Genomic DNA, 14873 nt, shown 5'->3' on the forward strand with positions numbered 1-14873 from the left:
CCAGGAAGGAAGGTTGGGGTGAATTTAGGAATCTAGAATTTGTTTAGGGACATGGTAAATTTAAGATGTACCACAGATAATAGATAATGCCAAGTAGCTAGTTGTATATTTAAGTTTGCTGTTCTGGGAAAAGTGTGGGCTGGACTTATATATGTGGGAGTTTTCAGCATGTGAATATTTCTTCCCAAGGGAATGGGTGAGAACATCTAGGGGGACAGTGAACATAGAGCAGAGGGAGGCCCAGCTTTGTTAGGCCCCTGGATATTTCAGGATTTAAAGTTGAAAGGAAAAAGGACTCTTCAAGGAATAGTGAAAAAAGAAAAGGAATATTAGAAGTGTTGTGTGTCAGGGGCTCTAAGCTAGGACTTTCAACATAGAGGGGCCGTTAAAAAAAAGTTGAGGACTTGTATGTACCAATACACATTGTGCTGAATATGTATATGGATGTTGTTTTATTATCCTTTTAATAACCCTTCAAGATAAGTACCAGTATTAAACTGATTTTACAAATGAGTAAACTGTAGAGAGATTGCCCAAATTTTGGACCCAGGCTTCTAACTCCAGAGTCCATGGCCTTACCCTTTGTGCCATCCACGTCTACAAACACATCCTATAACTAAAAGACTAAAAAAGAAATGAAAACCAAAAAAAGTAACCTTTGTGTGAAATGATTGAAAACCTAAATGAGTTGTTTTGTGAGAGCGGTGGTTGCGAGGTAGTATTGGAGAGGGTTGTGCAGTGATGAGGAGATGAAGTTGAGTGCTGTGAAGCAGAGAAAGGAAATCCAGAAATGGGATAGAAGCCTTAGGAAGAAAACAGGTTCTTAATGGGATGGGAGATATTAACACCTGGTTGAATGTGGTGGGAATGGTTTAACAAAGGGGGGGAGATTCATGACCAGAATGGAAGCAGATAACCTAGGAGTGAAGTTGAGAAAGCGAGGTAGGAGGAACATTGTCTGCCTTGCCCGCATCCCTCCTGCACGTGTGAAATAGAAATGTCCTTCCTTTCTGAAGGATTTAGAAGAGACCTTTGGCTCTCTGTATCTGTGCCTCTCCAAAGAAAGAAGAGCGAATTCTCAAACTGTGAAAAGGACTGCAGAGGTCTGGCCCCATCTCCTCTGCCTTCTCTCTTTAGGATGTGTTGCCCACAGCATCCTCTTGATGTCCTCTGAACATGGCGTAGCCTCACCAGAATACTGCTTCTTCAAGCTGCCAGCTTGTGATGGGGTCCATGACTCCTGTCTTTATTTCTCAGTTGGTTCAGGATTTACAGAGGGAAGAGAATGGTTAGTATATTAAAACCTGAAGTATAAAGAGAGGATGCAGTTAGATGCATAGAACACACGGAAAGATTAGCTTTAACAAGAGGAGGACCATACCCTTTTCTGTAATAGGAAAAATGTTTTTAAATAATGGGGAAAGATAAATGTAGGTTTATAGAGTTGCCATTGGGAAGAAGACGATGACTTCTTTAATGTAATTGTAAACATTTTATAGTATGTTTATCTGAAGAAAGTCTAAAATCCAGCTTTGTTGTGTTGCGGGCACACTTCATAGCCTTCATGTGTTATAAAGAAGAAAACTATAACAGATTCACCAGTGTGCTCAAATTGGGAGGGGGACATGGTTTGCTATGGTTTGACCTGCTTTCTACTAGCTAATTAGAATCTACATTGGGGCAGTTAAAAAAATCCTTTTCAATCAAGAATACAATCAATAATGCAGTCTTACATTTAAAAACCACAAAGTATCATTTTCATTTGAAAATATTTAGGATGCCTTAAGGATTTTTTTTTGTATTCATCAATAGAATGGGTTGGTTCAAAGAGGTAAAGAAACAATGGATTTAATGGAGTGATGTTTTCCATCAAGCTCCTGAGTTAATGTGTAAATAAGAGACCTATATGTTTGAACTTCTTTTCCTGTTTCACATGTATTCATTTGGGGAAGTTAAGATGGGAGTTTTTTGTGCTACATTGGCATTTTAGCTATAAACCATTGGGCTTTGGCCCAGATTATTATTACCTGCAGAAGCTATCTTGATTAAGTTTGGAGTTGCCTTATGTTACACAAAGCAAAACTACATTTTAATCAGCTAGTCCATATGCTTTATACAGATAGTTTATAATAGGCCCTGTTAAAAATAGATTCCTTTAATCAACAATGTTGGATAGAAGCCTAAAGTCTTAAAATAGTCTTATTTATTCTGATTCCTTCTTCCTAAGATGCATAAACAGAATGCAGTTGATGTGGCAATAGCATGTTATAAATCATTTCATCAAAGGTAGTAAAATTAAATTCCATTTCTGTGAGTTATTCTAGAAGACTGTTCAACATTTACAAGAATTTGACTTCCAAATCCTTCAAGCCCTAATCTTTGGATTTGCATAATGTGTTTCTACTTTCAGGATTTTCCAGTTGAAAGGCTTTCAAGTTCCAAGGCAAAAACTGAAATAAATTGGAAATCTGTGTAATTTCAGAGTGAATGCTTGCAATATAGTGGTGTACTTGGAAAGTACATGGACGGGGAAACACAAAAATTTTACTACTGTTGATATAAGGTTTGGAAACATGATAGTAGAAAGATAATATGCAAAATTGTTAATGAGTGCTCGAAAAATATAAAGTAGAACTTTCTTATCAATAAAATGATTTAATATTAGATTACTTAAAAGCAGTAGATTCTGAACTTGAACCCCAATTTTTGGTTCCAGAGTCCTTGCTCTTTTTACTTCTCTGTGCCACCACTGAAATTTTTTGCATAGGGATGTCAGTTTATCAAGACTACAGAGTGTTTTTGTAGAAATAACAAAGCTGGATTTAGTGAAAAAAGAAGTGAAATATTGTTCAGATGTATCATACTATTGATAATAGAGGTAAAATAATTTCCTTGGTTTGTCTAAGCTCCAAAACATTCCCATGATCGGGTGGGAAGAAGACTATGTTATATGAATATAGTAAATTATTATATCTGCCCCCAAACTGTCCAAAGTTACTTACTCTTTTAGTTTTTTTTCATGGATTTTATATATGAACTTGCTTGCATTTTTGTATTATCTCTTGTGGCTTTTTGCCATGATGAAACCATTCATTCATTTAATTATTTATGAAATACCTTCTATATGCCAAGAACTATGCTAAGTCCTGAGAATGAAATAGTGAACAGACTGAATTTCTGTGAATGTAGTAATTCAGTTGATCTGGTGGTGAGGGTTTCTGACGAAAAATGCTTCTCTCCATCCTCGTATATCTGGGCTGGTATGAGCATGGGGTAAAAATAAACCAGCCGGCAAACTTTGAGGACTTGGTTGTCCTTTTCATGAAAGGTCAATAAGAAAGGCTAACCTTTTACATTAGGGTTTATTGAACTCTCTAGAGGCAGATTGGATTTAATTTCTAGTGTTTTTGTTATAGAATGAGGTATAATAGCAATGAAGTCATGTATGCTTCTATATGGTTGATGTAATGTACACTGGCCTTGCTCTTCATAGAGTTGAATTCAATTGCATTTAACAAGAGAATTTTTAGCAAACCATTTCTACATATCATTGTACCTGTGTCTCAATTCTTGAATTTTCTGTCTTCTGAATCTCTGAGATAGGAAAGCATAATAAATCTCTTAGAATGAATACAGGGCTAGAAGTATATCTTATTATAACAAGGTATCTAGTTTTGGTATCCCATTAACTGTTCTAATACCAATTTGCACTCCCAAAGGATACTTCTGTTGAAACTTTTTGCATTGGTTTGGAATTATAAAAGAAGATTGTGTAATTCCTGATCCCATGTTAGTGATATTTTCTGTCTTGATCCTTGTGTTTAGGGGCACAAAGAATAGTTTGGCCACAGCAATTACAGAGCAGGCTATAACTGGCATACTCTATACCCCAAGGGATTGTTTTCTTGTTTAAAAACATAGGTTTCCAATCTGTCATTTCTTCTGGTTGGACTTCTGAATGTGCTTTTTTTTTTTTTTTTTCTTTCTGGTTTTGTGGTTTGTTTTTAGCTGCTGAGTTTTAGTCAAACTGTACAGGATGGGTAACAAAAGCCCTTAATTTTGCAATGTGAAAATTCTTTAGGCATTTGCTCTCAAAAGCTCTTTTTGAGTGACTTGACATTTTTGCAGTACACAATATGCAACTTGGAAAATCTGCATTCTCAGCAGCTTTATTACTTTAAAAAATGTCCTTACATTAGCTCTTTTAGGAAGCAAGGAGACAGCTTTGCTAACAGTAACAAGTTGTGCAAATCACAGATGGTCTTCTTGTTGAAAATCACTGGAAAGGACTACACGCAATGAGTCTTTGGGGCACAGCCATTCACATGCCTCCATGTATGTATGTGTACATGTACATTTGTGTAAGTATACACCAAATAAATGGGGCAAAGAGTGAATTTGTATAGCTACTACTGGTACTGCAGAGTTCAGTGGAATTTTGCAAAGTACTTTCATCAAAATTAACTCATTTTTTGTTCACAATAACTCTCTTGGGTCAAGTAGGCAGGTAGCATGAATACCACCATTATGGGTTAAAAAAAGAGAGACCCAGACAGTCCGAGTTCTTGTCCAAAGTCACATGAATGGTGAGTGTCCAAGATGAAATTTATCTCTGTCTCCTAATTCTAAAGTGTGGCTTTTGGGTCAGAATGTCTTGGTTGGATTCCAGCTTCTCTAATTTTTAACCTCTCAACCAACTTTTTCCTATGCCCCAGGGGATATTCCCATTATACTACAGTAGATTTTCCAAACTGTTGCTACGATTGCCATGGGCATCCTAATATTATATAGTAAGTAAGAAAATAGAAGGTTCATTTTCTCCAGATAGCTATAGAGCTCAGGAAGGTATCCAATTAGTTATAATGAAGGTAAAATTTAAATTCCACTTTATGGGAGAAATAATTCCAGTTAAGAACTCCAGTTAAATGAAAATATGTTTTTCTTATGTATTTAAGTCGTATCGTGGTTTAGTTTAGGCTTAAGGTAGAGTTCTATCATACAGTATTCTGACAAGTTAACAAAACTATTAAAAGATTCAGAGCATGACAGACAAAGAAGATGAAAAACTTTTTTTGGTTATGACTTGGAGGGAAGATTATCAAAGGGTGGAGACGGTGAGAAGGTAAAAACCCCACAATGTGAGAGGAAAAAAGGAAGGTAAAACCAAAAGACTATGACAGGTAATAAACCAGAGTAATAAAGGGCTAAATGTGAAGAAGCTTAGAGGAAGCTTCTCAATGGTGAAAGCTATTGAAATAGAGGATTGACCCATATCTTGGGAAGAAGTCCTGTATGGTGAGCAGCTTAAAGCCACATTCACTCACTGTCTACCCAAGTTCTGGGCTCCGGAATGTCCATTAAGTCCTTGAAGCCAAAAGATTCATGTATTCTGCTCGAGGATTTCGAAAATGAATGGAAGATTTCTTATGTTTCTAGTGAAGTAAAAATAAATTAGGCAAGAAGAAAATTTAGCTGATTACTATGACAGTAATTCCTTTTAAATTAATTGATATTGGAAGTTTTGTGTCATTCTTTTTTTTCCTCTAGTTCCTGTGACTTCACATTTCATCATCCACCTAGAGGCCTTCTCCTGCTCCTTGGAGAAGTGGCTGAAATCAGCATGAACCCTATTTTTAGGAGTTCATGTATGAACTCAGAGTATGAGAGGCAAAGGCCCTCCTAATTTCCTTTCCAATTCTTGTCCTTACTTCCTCCTGATTCCCTGGTCTCTACCTTTGCTTCTGAGTTTGCTGGTTTAGGTCAGTGCCACACAGATTAAAAATATGTATATACTCAAGTGAACTATCCAGTGGATTCAGTTGTGTTCCAAAAGATGTGGGGGCTCTCACAGGAGAAATGTCATGTTGCATGCCACACAAAGGACTCCCATTGAGTTTGTCTCCTCCTGTTATCTTCCACTCATTTCCCAAAACTACACTCCAGAAAAGGTGAAACCCCCTACAAAAAGTGTAGTGCAATCCCTGTAGGTTCAGTGTTTAAAGTTGTGCAGCAGGAAAGGATCCTAAGAAACTGGTATGATTTCCTTAGCGTTCATAGAAGCTTGAACAAAATTATATCCCCTTACATCCTCATGGAGAGAATGGAACTTGCATCCCATGCAGGTGCTATGCTAGGTGCTTTCATAAGATGTTGACTTGCTCCTCAGAACCTTCCTGGGTATGTTTAATCCCCATTTTATAGATGAGGAAACTGAGTCTCAGAGCAGTGTCCAACATTGTTACCATACTGAAAGAAGGTATTGGGATACATGTTTGGAGGAGTAGGAATAGTTCTTTTTTGCTCAAGAGCAGAAGAACAAGGAAAGGCAAAGATTATGAAACACCAGATGCTCTGCCTATCAGAGCCATGCCAAGAGAGATGGCGCCTTTTATTCATTTCCTCTTCCCCATCGAAGACTTTGACACTTGTATTCCTTTGGAAGTGCAAAGCACATTAAACAAAGATCCTTTTGGTGCCTATTAAGGGATTATTTCTGTCTCTGCTTGTAGTGTTTCATTTATTACCAATGGGTATTTTATCTCATGTACACCTGCATAGGCCATTATGCTATATTTACATTTGTTTAACACATTTAATTAAGAACATTGTTAAAAATTTAGAAAGACTTCCCCTTTCATGAAATTTGGAAATTGAAGGTAGCATTTAGCAGGTTTCCTTGTCAACCACAGTAGTCATTTTTAGAATCTTTAAAAGGAGTAGTTCAAATACCCACACATTTCTGCTTTCTAAGATCGTGCAAATGGAAGTCTTTTCTTAAGCAAGCCAGCAAACCTACTAGCAGCAACAACCATGAAAACGTGACACCTTGATTGGGAAGAGTGTCTGCTGGGGAAGTGAAGAAAGAAGAGGGAAAATACAGAAGGGCTACTGACTGCTTGCCTTTGTCCTTTACTCACTCCAAAGAGGCTGTAAAAGGAGTTGTGAGACACATAGGTATTTGAAGTGATGGAGAACTTCATTAATGATAGAATCTAGCCCTTTATGAAACATAAGATCCATTGTTGATACCCTCCAATGGGCCACATAAATTTAGTAACTCTGATCAATTCTAAAACAGGTCAACATAAGATATAAACAGTTTCTGGTGATGAAATACTCTGCTTTGTGAATTGGAGATAAAACTTGTCACATTTACATTTTGAAAATAATCTTTGCTGAGAACTAGAGAGCCGTTGAATTTCTTTCTGTAAAATGTAGCACCTTTCCTTTCAATCCCTACTCCTCTGCACCCCTCTCCCCCCGAAAAAAACTTGCTTTATACTGAAACTGAAATTTAATTTTGAAATAAAGTTTATAGGATGAACTATAGAAAATTAATATTTTTGTAGGTGAAATGGTCAAATATTGGTGATTTCTTAGAGTTTTTAGGGTTCAGTGTAATATTTTTAGTGTAGTCTAAGTCTTTGTGTCTAAGTGCATTTTTCAGAAAGCCACAGTGGGAAAAATTAATGTTGTTTCCTTCGTCACCCCCCGCTTATTTCTCAACTTTTTATTAATCTTAATGCCTTCTTAAGGTGCATATAGTACTATCATAACTTTTAGCTCCAGTCTACAAACTCCAGACTAAGACAAGAATGATGTTATTGGAAGACCAAGGTATTAATAAATACATAACCCTCTGCAAAGTAAACCCTTGTTTCCTCAAGTATGTGCTACACTAGGTGATTTTTGGTGGCGATTCCTTGAAAGACATTGCATGCAGGCTGCTTAACTTGGACATACAGCCTTTAGCCTAATGTCAACAAAGCAACCAAATAAAATACAGTCATCATGCCGTGCTTCCTTTGCTCAAACCCTCTCCCGGCCTCACTCTTGGATGACCTTGAAGCTCTATATAATCTGTCCTCTTTCCCCTGCCCCCCAGCACCATCTCGATGACCTCATCTCCGGTTTCTCTTCCCCTCCCTTTTTCTGCTCCAGCCACTTTGTTCTTCTAACACACAAAAAAAACAGCTTCCCCATTTGCTGGAATGCTGCTCCCCAAATATGCTTACGGCTCCTTCTTTCAGGTCTCTTCTCGAAAGTCTGATGCTGTGAGAGCCCTCCCTGGGCTCTCCTTTATATAATAGCATGCATGTACACCTCTATTTGCTCTCCCCTTTACTCTGCTTTATTTTAATCCACAGTACTTTTTGCCACCTGATCTGTTGTATATTGGTTTCTTTATTTGCTTATTACTTGTCTCCCTCCGTAAGAATGAGGATTCCATGATGGCAGGTATTTTGCCGTTTTGTTCACTGTGTATTCCTGGTGCCCAGAATAGTACCTGGTGCAGAGTAGCCATTCAAGGAATGAATGAGTAGTCCCTTTCAGTTCATGAAAAGCAGAGGGATGGGAACGGAGAATAGTGATCCCCAGTGAGGAAAGGATCCTTCTTTAGATTCACTCTATTCTGGCCATCTTTGGGAGGCTAGAGGCCAAGACTTTCATTCTATTTCTTTTTACTGTCACCTCTTTGTAGCAAGCAGCCATTCAGTAACTATATATAATCTTCATTGTAAATGAATAAGTTAAAAATTCAGCCAATTTCAGATGGAGACTTTTTATTGGAGGATACTGTATACTTCAAAAAGATGCAGAAACCATAGATCATTAGATTTTCACACAGTAAATACATCCTGGTACCCAGAATCCAGATCAGGAAACAAAACAGTACCGGAATCCCAGAAGACCCTTCATGTCTGTCTCAATGTAATAACGCCCCAACAGTTATCCTACCCACACTTTTAACATCATAGATAGTTTTGCTTCTATTTGAACTTTATACAAATGGAATCCTACAGCATGTGCCTTTCTGTATCTCCTTTTCTCAACATTATTTTTGTGAAAACCATCCATGTTGTTGCAAAGTAGTTGTGGTTTGTTCATTTCCATTGCTATATAAAAATCCATTACATACGTATCATCACAATGTATTTACCCCATTGCAACTGATGGTAAGACATTTGGGCTGTTTTTGATATTTGTGTATTACAAATAGTGCTTCTGTGAATACTGTCGACTGGGTCTTTTGGTGAAGAGGCCTATGTCTGTGTAGGATAAATTCTAAGAATAGAATTGGTGAGTGAAAAGATGCATCCCTTCAGCTAAACAGGTAATTCCAGACATTTGCTCAAAGTGGTCTCCACCATCAGTGTCCCAGAATTCCAGGTGCTCCTCATCATGTCATGTCTGACATTTTAGCCATTCTGATGGGTCGATCATGGGTGCAATGGGGTCTTAATTTGTATTTCTCGTGACTGGTGCCATTGAGCAGTTGTTAGTATATTTGTTGACAATTTGGATAAAGCGAGTCAGTTTTCATGACTATTAACTGAGTAACATAGGTGGTACGTGACACCGCAGATATCGTACAGGTGATAATTAAATGACTAAGAGGGAGTAAACACTGTTTTCATTAAAGAATCTTTTACTAATTGATATATTCTATTCCTTTAACAAAGCTTTTGCTCTGGTAAATTCAGTTTAATAAAAGCTTGTTGAGAGCTTATTATGAATAGCCGCCTATGCAGAATGGTGTCAGGCCACCAAGGTCTGTGTCATCAAAAGCTTCCCAGAGGAGGCCACAGCTAAGCCGAGTCTAGAAGCAGGAGTAGGGTCTGACAGTGGGACAGAAAGTAGAAGCTAATGTACTGGAAAAGCTTGAATAAAACCTGGCGTGTGAAGGTGTATGAAACTTTTAGGAAATTGCAAATGTGCAGGTGTGATTACCATAACTGTTAAAGAAAACCGCCAACTAGCTTTTTGTAGGGAATTAAGACTTGAAAAATAACACTTCACATTAGCCTCCAGAAGAACCAAGGGCCAAGAGTGAGCTGGGCTGCGGGTTCAGTGACATTACAAATATCCAACTGTGTAGCTTGAAGTATTTGAATTTAACTCATATCATTTACCAATTGTTTTTACGCAAGAGAAATGTTCGCGTGCTTGAGTGGTCTTTTGCTTTCCATGTTAGGCCTGATGTCAGCCTTCTAAACTGTAGGAGTGAGCAATACATTTACTATCATTGAGAGTATCTGGAGAAACAGCATAAACTATAATTTTTCCAGCTAAGATGCTGTTAACCGATGAAACAGAAAAGCACTGGCAGCCTCTAGTTATACAAATAAGCATTTCATTATTCTTTTCTGGGTTGTAATTATTTATTTCTAACTAATATTTTACTATAGCAGTGAAAAATACTCCTTTCAAAACTAAAAGCAATAGCCAAATGCATTGTCTTTGTCTGAAGTCACATTTCACTTTGCTATTCAAAAAATGTCTTTTTTTATCAACTTACATTTTAATATATTTTAGTGAAACCTTTCAAAATGATTAAACAGAAGATTTTTCCCTCCACTAGTTTCAAAAATATTTGAAGAATGTAAAATACTGTAGGGAAGGTCTATAATTTCTGAATAAACCTTGTTCTCTTTCAAGGCCAAATATAATTCAGTTGTTGAAAAAAAAATTATGGTGGAGATAAAAGTGAAAAAAGTGTGTGTCTCTCTAGAGTGAGTAATTACAGCGTGTGGTATTCTTTACTGTAGGTTGAAGAAAAAGTCCCAGTCGGTGGATATAACTGCTCCAGGGTTCAACCCTTTGGCTGGTGCAGGAAAGCAAATGCCACAAGCCAGTAAGCCCCCTGCACCCAAGACGCCCATCATTGAAGAGGAACAGAACAACGCAGCAAATTCCCAGAAGCATCCTTCCCGAAGGAGTGAACTGAAGAGGTTCTACACGATTGGTGAGCACCACCTCATCTAAGTGAATAGATGAGGTCTATCCAAACAGCACAGGGAATGTGTGGGGCTGTGGTTAAACGCCCCTGTGTTTATACAACATGTACAGTCATCCCTCAGTTTCCACGGGGATTGGTTCCAGGACAGGACCCTTCAGGAACACCAAAACCCGAGGATGCTCAAGTCCCTTACATAAAATGGTATAGTATTTGCATATAACCTACGTGCATCCTCCCATATGCTTTAAACCACCTCTCGGTGACTTATAATACCGAATGTAACGTAAATGCTATGTGAATAGTTCTGGGTGTGCAGAAAATTTAAGTTTTGTTTTTTTGGAACTTTCTGGGTTTTCCCCCCCAAATATTTTCAATCCTCGGTTGGTTGAATATGTGGATATGGAACCTGCGGATACAAAGGGCTGACTGTATATCTTTCTGATGGTTCATGTGGACATTTTCTCATACAGTCTGAACATGGAGTTGGAAAACTACTGCAAACCTTCAGCAAAGTTAAGTAAGGGAGTAGACCTGAGGACCTTGTATATCCTGCCTAAGAGAAGTAAATTACATGTATATACAGTTTTCCAGGTTTTAAGCTTATGTGCTACTATTTTCATTTTTGCCAGTCTTGTACCTTTTTTTTTTTTTGGTTTTTGTTCTTTTCATTCTCCCTCCAGGCTCTCAATGGTCTGACCCTGTTCTGTCAGGTTGTTGAGACAGTGGTTGATGTCAGCCTGTAACTAACAAAGCCACTAAGAAAATAGAAAATTATTACATTTTGAGGAAGGACAAATTACATTGTAGGTCTGTTTTCACCTTGCACATTACTTCACATTGGAGAGATGGAATCACATCCAGATCCCATTGTATGACAGGGTAGTAGGCTGTGGATAGGGTCTTGCAGACCTTAGGCCCCCTTTTCCCAGGTAGAATAATATCCTGTAATTTTGAACTTTAACACTTACTTGGAGTATTAGAAGTAGTCTATTCAAATAAGTTGAATTACCAACTTTTATGTACCAATATTTGTTCATCATGTCTTTGGCCTTGATTTTTAACTCACTTTAACTCATTGTCTTAGGTCTAATTGAGACAAAAGTTGCTAAACATATGTATGGTAGAAGTGTTGCATAGGGGAGATGAATTTCCCAGGAAGAAGAGGGATGCTTCGGTGTTGCCTGTTATTTCATTTGGATAGATTTGGTCATCACCAAAAGCCTTAATAGTAGACACTGTTGGCTGAATGGCTTTACCAAAGTTACATCAAAGGAGTCATGTTTTACTTGGTATCCAACACCCCTGCCACCCCAATATGGGATGTTTGGAATTTTTTCTCAGATATTTTAGTTCCTTACCTAGAAATGTAATCAGACCAGGTTTCTAGTTCTGATTGCTGCACCAATTTTCTGTGTGACTTTGTCCAGTCATTCTCCTGTGTCTTTGGGTTAAATTACTTCCTTCGCGCTTGAAGAGATGCCTCCATGTATGTCCAGTAGTATTTCAGGATTTGGCTCCTAAAACCATGCTTTCCCTTGCTACCATTTTATGTCATCTTCCTATATCTACTCTCAGGTTTCCTCTTTCCAGATGAAGCTGTTCAAGTCTTAATTTTTAATACGTGACAAGCATGGTGCCTTTGGGGATGTCTGTGGTCACCTATAACGAGAATTGATATGAGAGTGTAGACAGGTACCTATATCCATTTTTAAAACTTAGGATAGCAGAGTTCTAAAAATCCATCAACTAGAAAAGCCCACGACATTTACATAACTGCCTCTCTCTCCATTTTCCAATGTCCTCTCCTCCCATCCTTCAACATGTCCACCACCATCTATTACTTTTCTAATTTATCAGCTGGCTAAGAAGACAGTATTTTGCCTTCAGAAAATAAAGTCTATCCTACAAACTCGATATTCCTTAAAGATGAAAAAATGAGGGTGAAACATTGACCAGCTTGGCCAATGTAAGTAAAGAGCTAAGCCTGAATGAAAAATAGAAGTCCAAATGGTGGGTTTGGATTGCAGAAAGATGAACTGTAAGTTATTTTAAATAGTCCTACCATTAGTGAATGTTTAGTTATTGGATTTTCAACAATTTGTTTCATAATCAGTGTCACTGGCATGTCTATTTGTAAAATAGACATATGAATTGTCAACTTTCCTATGCTGATGTAACCTTTCTACTACTTTGGACCTGGAGACATTTTCAAGCCTACAATATTAGCAACCATATGGTCACCTATATTGAAAGATCATTTCACAAAACAAGTCTATTTCAATATCCCTTAGTAAATGTATTGGTAATAAACATAAACAACAATTGTAATTGCCATTTATTGGTAACTCCAAATACTAGGCACAAGTTAAGCTCCTTTCTTCTTTCTCCATTGATCTTCACAACTCTTGTAAGTATTATACTCTCTATTTTTTAGATGAGGGATAGAACCTTAAAGAAATTAAAGAAAAAACTGTGAGCCAGAGTTAGCCAACTCTGTCAATGAAATTAACCTGCTCGTGACATTTTAGAGTCAGCCTTCTATGTCACTCAGAAGGATACCATCCCCATCTGCAGAGAGGTGAGCCCAAGGAGTTTCTATGGGTAATATGGTGGAGTGATATTTTTACTGCAATCCCCAGATAATTTCTTTTAAGGAAGCCCTGCTGACTAACCCATCCGCCAGCCAATATGCCCTTTCATTTAAAGATACCTTTTGATGTCTCAATTTATGGCTTACACAACCTGAAAAACCTGGGAGCCCTCTTGTGGCCAAGTGGACTACTACATTTAAATTTACTACTGAAGTGCAGTAGTATATTTAAGTAACTTACTATACTTAAATTCAAGCAATGATCCTGGGAATTAAATAATTTTAAAATTAAAAAAAAAAAACCTAGAAAATTTTGGAGTTATTTAAATGTCTCTTAGTGGCTAATGAGTGGCTGCAGTAGCTTCTCTAGAAATTTCTTTTGATCTCACAGCTTTTATCCCTCATCAGCTTATGTATAGGATCTACTTCCGGTTGAGAGAACTCTAGGAAATACAAATGATTGCCTCCTTATATAGACAGTAGATGTATGTCCTTAATTATTCCTAATACAGAAACATGTTAAACCAATTATAGGAGCAAAAAAAAAAAAAATGGCATGACATAAATGCATTACTTTTTATAGAGAATAATCCATCTTATAAGAAGTATAAATAAAATTTCATTGTTTTGATATAAGTAGGGGGAAAGCTATTCTCTAGTGGTATGAGATGTACGAATCTTCAGCTAAATTAAAAGGAGAGTAACCACTGTGTCAGGACTGTGGCTAAAGAAAGAGCTTTTTCTATGCTACTTCTGTCTGTATAATCTTGCATAATTATTTACCATCACTTGACCTCAACTTTCTCATCTGTTCAGTGATAGGTTTGACCAAATCAGTCTTTCTGAGTGTTTTTTCTCTTACTCTCTTTTTATTGTACAATTGACCATATGAAACAAATTCCCACAAACCTAGCTGTTTAAAACAGTACTCATTTATTAGCTCACAGTTCTGTAGGTCAGAAATCCACATAGCAGGACTGTGCTTTCTGCTCAGGGTACCTACAAAGCTAAAATCAAGGGCTGAGTTCTTACACTTAGCTGAGCTGAGTTCTCGTCTGGAGGTTGGTTCAGCTAGGGAAAGATATGCTTCCAGGTTCATTCCTTTTGTTGGCAGAACTCAGTTCCTTGAAGTTGTAGGTCTGAGGTCCCCATTTCCTTGTTGGCTGTCAGCTGGGACTCACTTTTAGCTTTTAGAGGCCACTCTCCTCCCTTGCCACGTGGCCTCTTCCATCTTCAAGCCAGTAACTGCACGTCAGATCCTTCTCATGTGAATCTCTGACGTCCTCTCCTTGGGCTAGCCAGGAAAGCTCTCTGCTTTCAAAGGGCTTATGTAATTAGGTCAGGGCCACCCAGATGATCTCCCTGTTTTAAAGTCAACAAAACCTGATCATGGAAGTAATGTCCATTATATTCACAGGCCTGGGGACCACACAGGTATGTGCATTAGAGCAGTGAGGAATCTTGGGGACCATCTTAGAATTCTGCCTAATACATGTTATACCACTTACCCAGGACACACTTAACTACCAACACAGTTGAAAA

General features: G+C 37.7%; 1 protein-coding gene across 4 annotated transcripts in view; it reads left to right on the forward strand.

Moving 5' to 3' along the window:
* OXR1 (oxidation resistance 1) overlaps positions 1-14873 on the forward strand; it is a 441773-nt gene that overhangs the window by 207474 nt on the left and 219426 nt on the right. For all 4 annotated transcript variants that reach the window (XM_057734805.1, XM_057734803.1, XM_057734798.1 and 1 more), the window contains exon 3: positions 10551-10747. In XM_057734805.1, coding sequence (XP_057590788.1) covers positions 10551-10747 — 197 coding nt within the window. The remainder of the gene's footprint in view (positions 1-10550; positions 10748-14873) is intronic.

This window comes from Hippopotamus amphibius, chromosome 5 (assembly GCF_030028045.1).
Source record: "Hippopotamus amphibius kiboko isolate mHipAmp2 chromosome 5, mHipAmp2.hap2, whole genome shotgun sequence".
NCBI lineage: Eukaryota > Metazoa > Chordata > Mammalia > Artiodactyla > Hippopotamidae > Hippopotamus > Hippopotamus amphibius.